Below are 14,400 nucleotides of genomic sequence, written 5' to 3' on the forward strand. Positions count from 1 at the left end.
ATTCTGGATTGTGTTATATATTTGGCAGATCTAGAAGTGCCATATTTGTTTGAACATTCTGATGGGCTTTTGCCATCTTTCTTTTCAAAAATTAAGGTCCTACATAAGCTGATGTCTGTATCAGGAGTGCTGATTTTTTTTTCTTTCAGATTGCGGGTCACACTTAGCTTTTGAGTGCCTAGGACAAAGAAGTAGGTGGGGGGCAGAAAAAAAAACCAACTTTGATTTTATTTAATAATATGTAATTAAAATTATGTTCATATAATTACTTGCCATTCATTTAAAAATACTCCTCTTTCATCACATTAAATTTAACAATTTGGTGTAATTTTTGGTGGGGAAGAGAAGCCACATGTAGTCCTAGGATGTCTGGATGTGCATCTCTTTGATGATGTGTGAAAAAGATGATGATAGGATTCCATCTCTAGATTACTAAAGAGATGTGTTGTTTGAGTGCAAAGCAGATAGAATCAGATTAGAAATGTTAGCAATTGGACAATTGCAATGCCTTCATACCAATTCCTTATAATTAGCTGTCTTCTCATAGGTATATCCAAAAGGGAACAATATCATCTGAGAGTAGGAATGCATGGTCAGATAGGCCTTAATTGAAGAAAGGTGGCTACGGATGAATGATGCAACTGCTTTAGTTTCTGGTTCAGATTCTGGTGCAGATCCACAATATATTTCTTCACAGGGATTTTTGGAAGCATCAACAGCTGTTGGTGGAAAGGACACTTTCATTCAGTTTATTACACATTTAAGCTGATTCTGGCTAGCACAGAGAATAGAGATAAAGGTTTGTTTGTTTGCTTTGAATCAGAACATTTTCAACCTACCTACACTGATGGGGATATGACTTAGTATCTTAATTTGATTAATAGATAATTAACAGAACTATTCAAATATGTTCAAATAACTCATACGATTTGTGCAATTTTTTTGCAAGTTTATTCAAAAGTAAGTCCCAAAGTATTCAGTAGGGATTACTCCCAGTAAATATCCATAGAATTACACTCTAGAGATAGTTTAAATATTATACTAAAAATGTATCACTTGAAAATTATTTTATTAGAATACTTGAAAGTATTTTAACATATGGCAACTCAATAGATACAATTTCCATACTTTATTCTGTATATAATAGATAGAGGCTTATCTCTGTGGGTGCACATGCATATACACACATCTAAATACTTCGTAGCAATAATCAACTTGAAAAAAGTCAGTTCCTGAGGCCTAGCTGGATTTTTATAGTGCTCAGTCATTATGTACAGGAATGCTTCAATATGAAACAATGCTTTATTAAATGTGGACTACTTTTAGTCTTCAAGGAAATCTAGTAATTGAAATTTGATGCCCTGTATCAATGGAGGTAAAATAACTTTTTTAGAAAATGCAAACTGCATCCAGAGAAATAGCTACTGTAGTATAAAAATAAAACACTATCTTCATCAGCCAGAAAAGATTAAAAACACACATACAAACACAAGAAAAAAGCATGCAAAAATAAACAAAAGGAAAGAGAGGATTTCCTCCTTCTTAATTGGAAGTCTGACACTACAGTTTTGGTGGCACATTACATCACTAATTTTTGGTGACAAACCATAATAGGGCTCTGGGGAGTGTACAGTGGAATCATGGGAGTGCATGTGGCATATGAGCTATCTCTCTTACTCTAGATAAATAAGGTAAAATGGAAGAATAAAGGATCAGAGATCTGTATTTTTCACAGTAATTAAGACAAGATTGTCAACACTAGTACAACCTTTCTAGGCATGGTGCTATGGTAACAAATATTAAAAGGGTTTCTTCCATCCCTTAGGGCTTGATATAGAGGTCAGAACAGTTATAGCAGGGTTTTTCAACCTGGGCCACTTTAAGATGTGTGGACTTCAACTCCCAGAATTCCCCAGCCAGCAGAATGGGGAATTCTGGGAGTTGAAGTCCACACATCTTAAAGTGGCCCAGGTTGAGAAACCCTGAGGTCTAGACATTTCAGTTACACAGTAAAACAGAAGGTATGACACTTTATAACACTTTTCATTTTCCCCAAAGCTTCTAAATTCTTTAGGTGGTACATATCTTATACCTGAGATAGAGTCATTCCTATCTGCATAAAATAAACTCTCTCCATCATCTTTTTCTAATGATTTAGGTTTATAAGCTTATCTTTTCCATAAAGATCAAGGTCCAAAACTCTACCATGACCCTAACCCTTTATAGAATTTCAGTGTTGTCTTATAACTTGTCTTACCGCTATTAAGAGCGAAGAGTTAATGTTTTACTGTTTACAATTTATTTTCCACACTAAATATATTTAGAAGTTTCACTTGTAGTATTTGCTTAATATTGTGCTTTTGTTAACTGTCCTATTTCTGTGGAGATTTCTATCCAAAATGTATGTACTACATTATAAGAGTAACAAAAATGAAGGCCTGTTCTTTAATCCTTTTATCTCCAACATAAAATTGACTGTTTATCATATGAGAAAGTACAACTGTGGTAAGATACCATCTACAAAATATTTTAAGGAGCATTACTTATATTTTTGCTGATAATGAAAATGAAGCATAGCGAGATCCATGATTTTTCCTCAATCTTAGTTCCTAAATTCATTAAACATTCTATTTTCAACCCAACCCTTTTCTATTTACTTCAAAAGTCTAGTAGCAATCTTACCGAAACACCCTCTGGATTAGTCATATGAAAACTAATAGTCTGTAGGTACACATAGTGTTACAAAGTCTACTTACTGCCCCATGCAACATCAAAATTCCTATTGATGTCAACACCAATGCAGTTACTGTGGGATGTATTGGAACGATTCTTTCTCCAGAAGCGATCCTGCTTGACAAAAACCATTTCGGGACTTCAATCTGATCCATAGACATTGCTGTACTTTTTTGTTTGTTTATACTAAATATGAATGGAATACATTAATTTGGCTATAGTGTTCACTGCAGAAAGACAATATAATTAAAAATAGGGCAGTGAGTTGAGTGAGCTTTCCTTTGATAGCCTGACTCCCTTGCTTAGCTGTAACTCCTTGCTATGCAGTTCAGATAAAAGGTTTCTTCAAGTGTTCTGTAAAATATTGCAGGCAGGGAGAAGTGAGGCATCCTCTGATCCATTAGGCAAATGTCCCTAATGAAGACCCCACAAATGGAAAAAGCCGTATCCAGACTTTGGTTCTGTCAAGCTGCCCTGACAAGATTGATCTCCAACACTTCACAGCTTATTTTGACTTTTTGAATTTGACTTGGTAGAAAGTTTAAAGATATGGCTTGACTAGATTAGAATGCATTTCAAACCCAAAATAAGGCATATAGAACAACTGATTTCCCACTATATTAGAAAAAATATTAGGAGCTTTTGTATGTTCAAGAGGTTTTACATCCAAGAATGCCTTATTTTTGCCCTTCTGAATTTATTGCTTCTTGATGCAGTCCTTGGTGGCCTTACAGTCAGTCTGGTTCTTGCCTTAGCAGGATCCATCCTTACAAGGTTGGTATTTAAGATGGTTAGATATCTTAATATGTTTCATTCATGGCAATAAAACTAAGTCATTAAAATATATTCCCAATAATTGTTTCTTCACACATTTCCTTTTAGTGGGTCATTGATCTTAATGATTATCCATCCCTGCCCTTCATTATTAATATCATATTGATAGAAACATTCTGTGGCTTGGTAACTGTAACCACATTCAGTGAAACCTAAGTGCATTTAGATTTGTTCCACTGCAAATTCTCTGCAGACTTTTCTCACTAATTAAAGGGACCAAGACCCAAGCAATAGTCCCCCTACCCTCAACCTTCATGCATTCTTTTTAGAGTCCTGAAGAAGTGTGTGTGTGTGTGTGTGTGTGTAAAATTGAGTTTATATGGTTGCCCATCTCACACAAGGTGATTCTGGGTGGCATACAACAAAACCAACCATTAAAATCAAATATGAAAACCAACTAAACCAACTAATTAAATCATCAACATAAGTAAAAACAAGATTGTGAAAGGGTTAATTAAGATGTCACATGTGGCACAACCAATGCGCAGGATCTCTGCTGTCAGGGGATCCCCAGGCCTGATGAAATGAACCATGTGTTGAGGGCTTTCTGAAAGGCCATAAGGGTTGGAGCTAACCTCACTTCAGGGGGATGATGTTCCAGAGGGTGGGCACCATAGCAGAAAAGGCTTATTTCCTGGGTCCCATCAGATGGAACTCCTTAGCTGACAGGACGCGCAACATGCCTCTCCTGCTGAACTTGGTGGGATGGGTAGAAGTAATCAGGGATAGGAGGTCCCTCAGATAGCCAGCCCCATGCCAAGTAGGGCTTTAAAGGTCAAAACCAGCACCTTGAATTGCACCTGGAAGCAAACTGGCAACCAGTGCAGCTCATGGAGCAGAGGTTTAACATGTGTCCTTCTACAAACACCCATAACTGCTTGTGCCACTGCATATGATTATTTTTCTTCACCGTCTCTTTGATTTCGGGTAGAAGTTAATTAGAAATATCTGCAACAAATAAGTATAATTGAAAAGAGATATTGAATTGAGATGAATCTGGTGGCTTGGTGTTATGTCACAGTTTTATGAAGATATTAATATATATTGATAATATTATTATTGATATGTCTGGTAATTTTTGATCTATTGTAATTTATTATATACTGTATATCTTAGGTTATGCCTCTCTGTGCCTTGCAGCAGAGATTTCTGCCTTCTACTCATTTTTTTTTGCTTTTAAGAGCTACTTCTATTATCAGAGAATGTAAGGTGATACTTTCAGTTGGACTGGATATAGACTCAGAGTAGTTTACAAAAATGAGTGAGATGAATTAGTTATAACTAACTTTTTCCAACTCATTTCAGTGGTCTGTTCTACTTTTGGCTAAAAGTAGAATATGTTTTAGTGTGTGTGTGTGTGTGTGTGTATACTCTATTCAGAATTGAAATATCATCAAAGGATGTTTCATTTTGATGTGCTCCCCACTTCAGAATGACAGAAAATTCTGCATTCATAGTCAAAGTGGTCTCCAAAGTGATAAAATGGGGATGAGGGTCCTATGAAGCTCTGGGGTCACAGGAGCCCAGGACTGATATATGACACAAAACTGGAGATCTACTGATCTAGGGCATTCCAAATGGGTCAGAAGTCCAGCAGGACTTCAGATCTAAAAGATTTTCAAACCTTTTCCCCCCTCCCAATGCTTTGTGAAATTATGGATTATCAGCCTTTGAAACAGCAGGCCAGAAAGAGGGGACTTCTGATGTATGCTTTTTTTCCCCCTTCCAAAATAAAAGTTGATCTTTAATTGATGGTATTGTATACATCATGGGATGCTGCCTCAAGGATCATAGGAATGTAGCTTAAGTTCTAGATGTAGATTGTGCTGTTAAAAAGTATGGACAGTACCTGAGTCCAGCTCCAGATATAGCCATCTATATTGACTACAGGAATGATGTAGAAATTCATATTATCCAGTATGTATGTCATGATGCTGTCTTTTCCATAGGTTCTGATGGCCTGATGATTTAGAAAAAAATACTTTTAAAAAAAAAAAAGTAAATTACTCTGTGATCCTATATATTCAAAAGTTAGGCTCAGTTGGTCTTACAAATAAAGTGTACCTAGAATTGCAGCATTCTTCATCATACTATATACTTAGAATCTATTTTCCATATTAATCACCGTGGACCTCTCTGAGAATACAGGAACATGATTCACATTCCTGTTCATTTGGTGGGATACAAGGACTTTGATTTTTGGAGTTACCAACTGATCTGTAGCAGGCAAGGATAGTCATGAAGGAGTATTTGCTGGCTCGGGGTATTAGAAGTTTAGTTCAGCACTTTCGGAGAGCCCCAGTTAGGGAAGGCTGCTCTAACAAATTTAAGAAAAAAGAAATACTAGTTAATTAACCTCTTTCACAAACCACTGACAAAAGGCGGGAGAAATCCACTCTCGTGCGTGAATACCACAATCCATGAAGATGGCCTTCCCCTCTCCGCTTTTCTTTCCAATCTGCTTTGAAAACATTTTTCCAAAGTAAAAAAAAAAAAAGTTTTAAGAAAGTACACTTCAATACAAAACTGTTCCTTACCCATGCATCCACTCCATTCTGCAATTTAAATAGCTTTGCCAATGAGAAAAAAAATTAGCTTCTAAGACTCTAATTCCAATTCATGTATGAAGAAACATACATGCAAGTCTTTTATTCCATTGTTGTTCTCATTTAAAGAGCAGGGTGACTATATTGTCGGATTGCCACATCATGCTTATTGTATCATACAAAACAACATAATAAGCCAAAGATGCATAACCTGAAGTCCCAGGGCAGCAGCGGCTCTGAAAGTCTTGGTTGTGAGACTTAGAGGTCCCCCAGACTGTAATGTTCAATGTGACAGAAGGGGAACGTTCTTCTATACATGGAAGCAATTGTATTACCTACATGTAGTTAATTTCAATCGTATGTGTTGTAAATGAAATGAAAGCAAATTTAATTTTTGTCTTGACAACAGTCACATTCTGACCCCATATGACCCCATCTGCTATGTAAATTATAATGAAGTATGGAGTATTCGTTTGTTCCTCAGTTCAGAAAAAAGTTATACTCTTGGCCATAAACCATCTATGATTTGCTAACCACAATGGCAGGACTAATGCAATATATTAAGTCAAAATGGAACAAATTGCATGGTTGCTCAGTATGATCTATAACTTCATCTCATAGAGAACTGGAAGAAGAACTCATATTGAATCAGTTGTGCTTACTAATACAAATATATTATTACATATATGTATTTTGCTGTATCTCTCTTGCAGCACCTTCAAGAATGGAATTTTCTTTATAGTACTGTGTTAATTTGTGCCTGTTATTGATTAATTGATTATAGAGCTAATGCCCTTAGAGGAGGCAGTACAGTAGATTCAAGGCATTTCCTTATCTCTCTTCTAGTAACAATTAAAGCTTTGGGGTAAGTCATAAAGCTTCTATGTAGCCTTTCAAAGAATGTGTCTGTACTGTTTTCACAACATGAAGGATACCCACTTTCTCCTTTCTGGTTATCTTATTACTTTATTAGCTGTAAAGAAATCGTTTCTGCATTTGGGATCTTCTGCTGCCAACATTTTGTATAAGATCAATGTAACTTTGAGGCTCTTGCCGTTGGCTCATCTGAATGCAAGAGACCAGTGACTCACGGTAACCTGCTAGCTTTGGAACTAATAAAACAATTGTTTGAACCCCCTCCAGATGGGGGTGTTGAGTTTGGAAGGGTGAGTTTTTCACCACAATTTCAGCTGTTCTTTGCTTATTTGCCTGAAAAGGTTTTCATACCTGAAGAAGGAATATGGGTCGATTTTCAAAAGTGTTTCCAATCTGGATACGGGAAATCAGTGTTGAGTTCCTTTTTGCAATTCTGGCAGTCCAGTCAGAAATCTGGGTAAAAGAATGGTAAGAGTTGCTTGAAAAACCTCTGATGAAATGACCTGCAGCTCATGATATTTTATGCCATTAAATAATTTTTTTTTAGTTGGACAATGTGCCACCAGACTTCTGTGTTTTTTTGCTACCATAGATTTACACAGCAATCTTCCTACAGGTTCAGTAAGATGATTTTCTGACTGTAGATAAGGTATGCAATATCAGGCTATTAAAGAACCACTGGTCCCATACTTGTTACCACAGCTCTCCCCATTCTAATGTCTTCCAGGTTTGTGGTACTGCAACTCTTGAAATTCCCAGCGATATACTGGCTAGAATTTGGGGAATTGTGGCTTTAATTCATCTGAGGGGCCCTGAAATAAGGAAGACTAATCTAGCATCTGCTGAAGGATGTCATCTTCATTAGCTTCCAATCATCCATTTAAGTTGCTAAGATCAGAAAATATGCCTGGTCTGATCTTTAACAACAGGGTGATCTCTAGAAATATGTAAGTAATACTTTTGAAAGCATAGACATAATAAAAAAAAAGTCATCTATTGCTTTAGAGCAGTGTTCTTCAAACTTGGCAACTTTAAGATGTGTGGACTTCAACTCCCAGAATGCTGGCTGGGGAATTCTGGGAGTTGAAGTCCACACATCTTAAAGTGGCCCAGGTTGAAAAACCACTGCTTAAGATTAAGCTTCTGCTAAACGCAGAAGAGTAGAAACTATAAAAACATTTGGCAACCCTTTGAAGAAGTGGACTATAGGATAATAATCTTACAGGGCTAATTCCTCAGTTCATGTAGTTGTGGCTGTAGCTTTGTCCTTGCATGGTTACCACTATGAGATGTGTCAAGTACTAAATAAACACATTTCCCATCCAGTGTGAAAAATGTTTGCATGCATTTTTGGTGGATTACTTTCCAATTAGGTGATAGTCTAAACTAGGCCTGGTTTTAGCCACCAACTGCACCCTTCATGCTTCAGAAGATGCACGTACATCCAAGTGGCAAATGCAAATACAATTACCAACAAGTGAAAATGGTCCAGTGTCTCTCTGATAAATGGGGATTCTTTCTGCTGAAGAATACTTCCTTTTTAGAGTATCACATAGGTCCTGTACCTTGCCCCATTCATTATATTTTTCGTAGCTGTGTCCATGGGAAAGATTCTTGTCACCATCAAGTTGCTTTTCAATGTCTTCTTGCAGATTTTGAAATAATACTCTACATGATAAAAGTAACAAGAAAATTACACTCTCTCTGAGCTCATTATTTATAAAAGCAATAAAGGCGGGATAAATAAATAAATAAATTTTATTTCTGAGATTTAGAAGCCACATGACTCCAAAACGACCTTGGGTGACTTACATCAAGTAAAAACAATAAAGAAAACAATGAAAAACAGCAAGAAATCTTGTGCATTCAGACAAATCCTCTTTCTCTAACAAAAATGTCACCTATAAATTTTGATTTATTTTACATTGATTCATTGTATATTCATAAATGTATGTTATTTATTTAATGTATATGGTTTGCATATTTTTTATAAATTTCAGTTTGAATATCATGGGGCTCATCCAACTAAAATTAACTTTGATTCCCAAATTGGCAATAGGCTTAGATGGGACAATGCTGTTCCATTGCTTTCAGTGATATTTCAGTCATTCATATTTGTTAGAGCAGGCCAATTTATCATAAAGATTAATTTTTCTTTTTAAAAGCCAGTCTTCTTTTTAGATAAATGTTGTATTGACTTCACAGGGAATTTTGCACATCCTGCAGCCATGCTCCACTCTATCTGGGAAGGAATTTTTTGCACAATCCAGGAGACTTGAATGAGTCTTCTACAATGAAGAAGAGCATTTTAGCATTCCCAGCCAAGAACACCATTTTATAATAAGGGAGAATTAATTAATTGAAACACATTGATACATAAAGATATCTTTGATATATGAGTCCCATGTGCAATCTCTACACAATTTCAAAGGTGCGTAGTCACAGACCTGTGAAATAGATTGGTTTCACCTACTCATAATGTATGCCATTCTGCTTCAAGAGATTCTCAACAGTATTACTTTGTTCAGCACTGACATGGAAATCCACTTCCATATGTCTGACTATATGCCGTGCTGAATCTGGGTACCAAAAATCAATCTGCACAGAAAGAAATTCAAAAAGATTTGTTACTGAGGTCAACGTGGAAATGAAATTTTTATCCAGAAGAACTGCTGCTGTTCTACTTCTTGGGAAGTTTATTCCCCTTCAGATTTATTTCTGAGAGTAGAACTAAATTCAGATTTGTGCAATTACTCTGAACTATTAATTGTTGATTGGTGTAAGCTTAGGCTGAATTTGGGGAAATAATTCATTTGTTAAATAAGCAACGCTCTTATCTGATATGGAGAGGTGTGAAGACATAAACTATGACAAGTTGAATGCTTTGTGAAGATAGAAAGGTAAATCTATTCCTAATCAATTTTGATTGATTGCTTGATTATGTGCCATCAAGTGGTTTTTGACTCCTAGCAACCACATACTAATCAATTTTAGTTTTATATAAATTCATTGTGTCCTGTTTGGGCATCTGTCTGTTAAAACAGCATGAAAATTCAATGGTATGCTAATATATTTTAAAAATATAGTTCACTATAAAATATACATTTATTATTATTTTTAAATTCTGAAGCCCACATTTTTAGAAATTGAAAACTGAAGAACTGCATTCTGATCTATTACTCCCTGAATTGGGAATCAGTCTGCATCACTTAAAAATGCAGATCCAGTCAAATGCTCAAACATTCCTAGCATTGTGATGTTTTCATTTCTCATTTTAATCTAATCATGTTTTGGTTTCACATCTAAGACAAACCCTCCTGAATGTAAGTAATGTTTTCATTAAACAATAAAAAATCAAACTATGACTTGTAATCATAGTTCCTACTACTATGCCAGGTTTGGGATACCTTTTCATTGTAAAGCCAGCTGAAACCTATTTGGGTCCATTTTCCAGTGTTAAACATGTCAGAGCCAAAAATAGGCAGGACCAGAGCTAAAAGTGTGCAGTTTCAAAAAACTCATTTCCATCCTAGCATTCTCTTTCCCCACCTTATCAAAGGTTCATTCGACCAGTTATGAAGTTGTGGGACAGTGCAAGAAGAAATAAACAATAACTTAGGATGGGGCTGGTGAGAGTCTGTAGCAACAGCTGGAATATGCAACAGTTACGGTGAAAGTCCCATAACCTAGTAAGGCCACTAGATGGAAGTATTATCCCAGAAATGCAGAGGGAACAAACAAAAAAAACCCACCCTGCTTCTTCTATGCTTGTGTGCATGTTATGCCTGACAAAGTTGCCTTTACCAAGGAAATGTCTTAAAATTTGCTGTTTGGATCCTTTATTATCTGCTGTGCAGTCAGACTGAATAGTAGTTTGGGCAGAATTTGAGAGTCTGGACTAAAATGCCAGAGGATCCCATTGGATCCATGGCAGATTTCATGGAAGGCCAATGGCTAGTGGTTGGCATGGAGATGCAAAGTGGTTGGGTCATGCTTATGGACATGGCTGGTATTTTCTGTTCTTTTATTTTTGTTCTACTGCAGTTTTGCTGTTTATTCGTTCAGTCGCTTCCGACTCTTCATGACTTCATGGACCAGCCCATGCCAGAGCTTCCTGTCAGTCATCACCACCCCCAGCTCCCCCAAGGATGAGTCTGTCGCCTCTAGAAACTGCAGTTTTACCATGATTGAAAGCTAAAAAACGGTGGTGTTGAAGGCTTCTGGGGCGTTAGAGCTTACAGCTTCCTCAGTCCCTCTGAAAATCAGCTCAGATTCCCAATGACAATTAATGGTTAAATTAAACCAAGAAGAGAACTTTGCAAACAGCATTATGTTTTTGTGTATTTCTTGGAAGGAAACTTTTCTTTGAAAATACATTCTATGGCCAAGTTCTGCCACAGATTCAGCCCTTGGTAATGAAATGATAGCGAGAATCTGTATGTAATGCAATTGGACTGGGATGATAGATTTGGACCTTTTGGTTGCTCTTATTTAGTTTTCATTTGACATTGCACGTTAAAGACCTTGAAAAAAAAATCTACATTGTACACAGGCAATGAGAAAACTCATGAAAATGTCAAGGCTATTTAGTCATGTTTATATTCTACTTATAAAGCATTCTTTGGCCAGAAGTAAAATCAGGGTTTACCGAGCTATAAAAAGAACACGGAAAAGGTCTAAAGCCAGACAAACACCTATTTTCTTATGACATATATGAGATCATTTTATAAGTTTTGACCATTTCCCCCTTGTGATTTATAAAAGCCATATTAGGCTGAGCAAAGTTTGGGTATGTGAATGAAAGTCTCACTATCATTGTGTGGCTGATATTGCTGGAGTCTGGAACTTACTGTAAGCAGAGTCAGGCCTGTTTAGTACTCGGGTCAGAGACCTCTAAACAATATCAGGCCTGTAAACTGGCCTGATATGCTGCCTAGGATTATCAGGTATAAAATAGACAGCCATGTAAGTTTTCTAAATAAATAAAAACATCCTATTAGAAGTCAATGTGAAACCACATTGGTACTGCTGCCAAGAAAACTGCATGTCCATGAAATCACCAGGAATCGAACTAAACTTGAAAGAGACTTTATTAAAGACAATGTGAATCTTTCAGATTGGCTTCTAAGGCCACCCTGGCATGAATTTAATTCTCTTAAGCACAGTATAAGGGAGAAAAAAACCCACAGGAAACTGTGAGGATATTCATATGGGCAATTGTTAATGTTTGCATCTTCATTCTTTCACAATAACTTTCAGATAGACTTCTCAAGTACGTTTATTGATGCTCATTTTGAAAATATGTGTTTTACCACCCTTAACTAAAGTGAGATCTAACATTTAGTGGATAACGGTAAGATCAGCTGTGCTATATAGTCTTCCCCTGTTTCTCTGATTTTAGAAATTATCTTACTGAGATTTTACATTTCTGGGCCAGAATTTTATTGTTGCATCATCTAGATGTTTGAAATGTATCATGAATAAAATCTTTGCTCCAGAAAAGAAAAGCTGTGCAAGATTAATTGGAAGGATATTGCAAAGTATCACAAAGGCTTTGGAATAAAGGACAGGTTTTTTAACTGGGTCTACTAGGCAATCTTTTTTCCTTGTTCATTTATCCATATGTTTATAAATATAAAGAAAGTAGAAAAAATCAAATATTGAAATACAAAGTTGAAAAACAAGATGATACAAAAAAAAAACCTCTGCTACATTTGAATGAAAAAAATAGTGAAACTAAAGTAAATTATTTTTTATTGATATATCCATTTGTATCCCCAACCACTAACCACAGTTTAGATATTTAAACGTTGTGTTAAACATTAGTAATTGTTGTTAGTTTCTCTTTGAGTCCCAAAAAACATATTCCAGATGTCTAAATCTGCCTTACTCTGTGATATATTGTGTATAAGGGAGCCATTCCTGCTTTAATTAAATTTCTGTTGTGGATATATACTGGCATTTTAACAAACTTTTGAATATATAAAAAAATGGAAGCATCCAAAACAATTCATTTTCTTGTATTAGGCAAAGAATCTGCACTATATGTATATATATCGAGGTTTCTGTACACACACACACACACACACACACACACACATAATACTTTGGTAAGTAGAAAACGTTCACATATTTTTGAATAAGTATACTTTTTACTAAATTCCTTAAGATAAAGCAGTACAAAGCATATGAGTTGCAAATTTTTCTCACCTTTATGAGGCTTGCCAAGGATTTCATGAAGCTTGCTTGCTTTTCATTTTGAGGTTTCACACGAAACACCTTTGCACTTTAGAACAGAAAGTTGAGGAATGAGTAGCATATCAAGGCATGGAAGCAAATAAACAAAAAACCCACAAAACCCCCTTAATGATGTGAAAAAGCTCTACCTGTCAAAACGCAGAGCAGAAGTGAAAACACAAGTAATGGTCATCAAGCCCAGAGCCAACAGGGACATCATGGTCCTTTCTCTTTGCTGCTGTTCATCTCTGGCATTTTTATTCTTCTGTTTGGTGATCCACAGAGGCAGTCATTGGATGGCTTGAGGTTCTGTTGTTATGTCTATGTTTAGATTTCAAGCAATTTTACCATGGGTATTGGAATCTTTTGTAATACTTATTAGCACCTTTAAAAAATTGGGAAAATGGCTCTCACAAAGATGTATATGATCAATGAGAAAACATCCCCATGGACACAGAATGGATTTGTACTTGTGTATATTGAGATTGCAACTCTGAGAATTCTCATCTAGGTAGCCCCAATACATATAGAGGACATCACAGTTTGGGGAAGACTTTTGGTCTCATTCTCAAGTGCTTTTGAATATATTTAGGCATTCATTTTATTGTATTTTTGCCCTGACTTTGTTATTATAAAGCAACAGTAAGTACTGCTGTACTTTCACATCTCTCCATCTTTCTGCAGACCCTATGGCTGTCCCATCCCTGATTTGAACTTCCCCCCAACCAAATTTTATTTGTTAGATTTACATCTTGCCTTTGTACAGTTGCTCAAGATACTATACACAGCACTCTTTCCACCTAATTTTCCTCACAACAACAACTCTTGTGAGGTAGGTTGGGCCGAGAAAGAGTAAGAGATATTCTATTCAGATTTAATGGAAACTTGAGAAATTAGGGAGGTGCAGGCCATTAGAAGGTTCCTTGTTCAGTGTAAAACAGGCCACGTCATCATACTTCTGGACCACATTGCACCTGAGATAAGTGCCAGAAGAACCCGTGTGTTTTAGGTTAAAATATACTAAAATCATAGACAACCTTTAAGTTAATGGAGATACCTGGAACACATCCATCTAGATCAAAGGCCAGCCAAATATAGTATAGCTCACTAGATGCCATTGGTCAATGCCAATTATGTTGACTTTTATAAGATAAACAATGGACTGTATAATCCA

At 36.2% G+C, this 14,400-nt stretch overlaps 1 protein-coding gene across 1 annotated transcript; it reads right to left on the reverse strand.

Annotated features, from left to right (window-relative positions):
- Positions 1-261: 261 nt before the first annotated feature.
- On the reverse strand, positions 262-13,585 carry LOC134500554 (mast cell carboxypeptidase A-like). The gene is made up of 9 exons (XM_063307894.1): positions 13,376-13,585; positions 13,200-13,275; positions 9,463-9,587; positions 8,555-8,657; positions 7,341-7,442; positions 5,924-6,025; positions 5,417-5,527; positions 2,757-2,847; positions 262-719 (listed from the first exon to the last, which is right to left on the reverse strand). The coding sequence occupies exons 1-9, from the start codon at positions 13,444-13,446 to the stop codon at positions 511-513; spliced, it is 990 nt and encodes a 329-aa protein (XP_063163964.1). The 5' UTR covers positions 13,447-13,585; the 3' UTR covers positions 262-510.
- Between the last annotated feature and the right edge of the window lie 815 nt (positions 13,586-14,400).

Source organism: Candoia aspera, chromosome 6, assembly GCF_035149785.1.
Source record: "Candoia aspera isolate rCanAsp1 chromosome 6, rCanAsp1.hap2, whole genome shotgun sequence".
Lineage (NCBI taxonomy): Eukaryota > Metazoa > Chordata > Lepidosauria > Squamata > Boidae > Candoia > Candoia aspera.

Coding starts and splice junctions, on each gene's coding strand:
- LOC134500554 (XM_063307894.1), bottom strand. CDS start 13,446: ATGATGTCCCTGTTGGCTCTGGGCTTGATGACCATTACTTGTGTTTTC. Junction 6,026..7,340: donor GACCCATATTCCTTCTTCAG/GTATGAAAACCT, acceptor TTTTCAAAGCAG/ATTGGAAAGAAAAGCGGAGA. Junction 5,528..5,923: donor GTCAGTGGTTTGTGAAAGAG/GTTAATTAACTA, acceptor CTAAATCATCAG/GCCATCAGAACCTATGGAAA.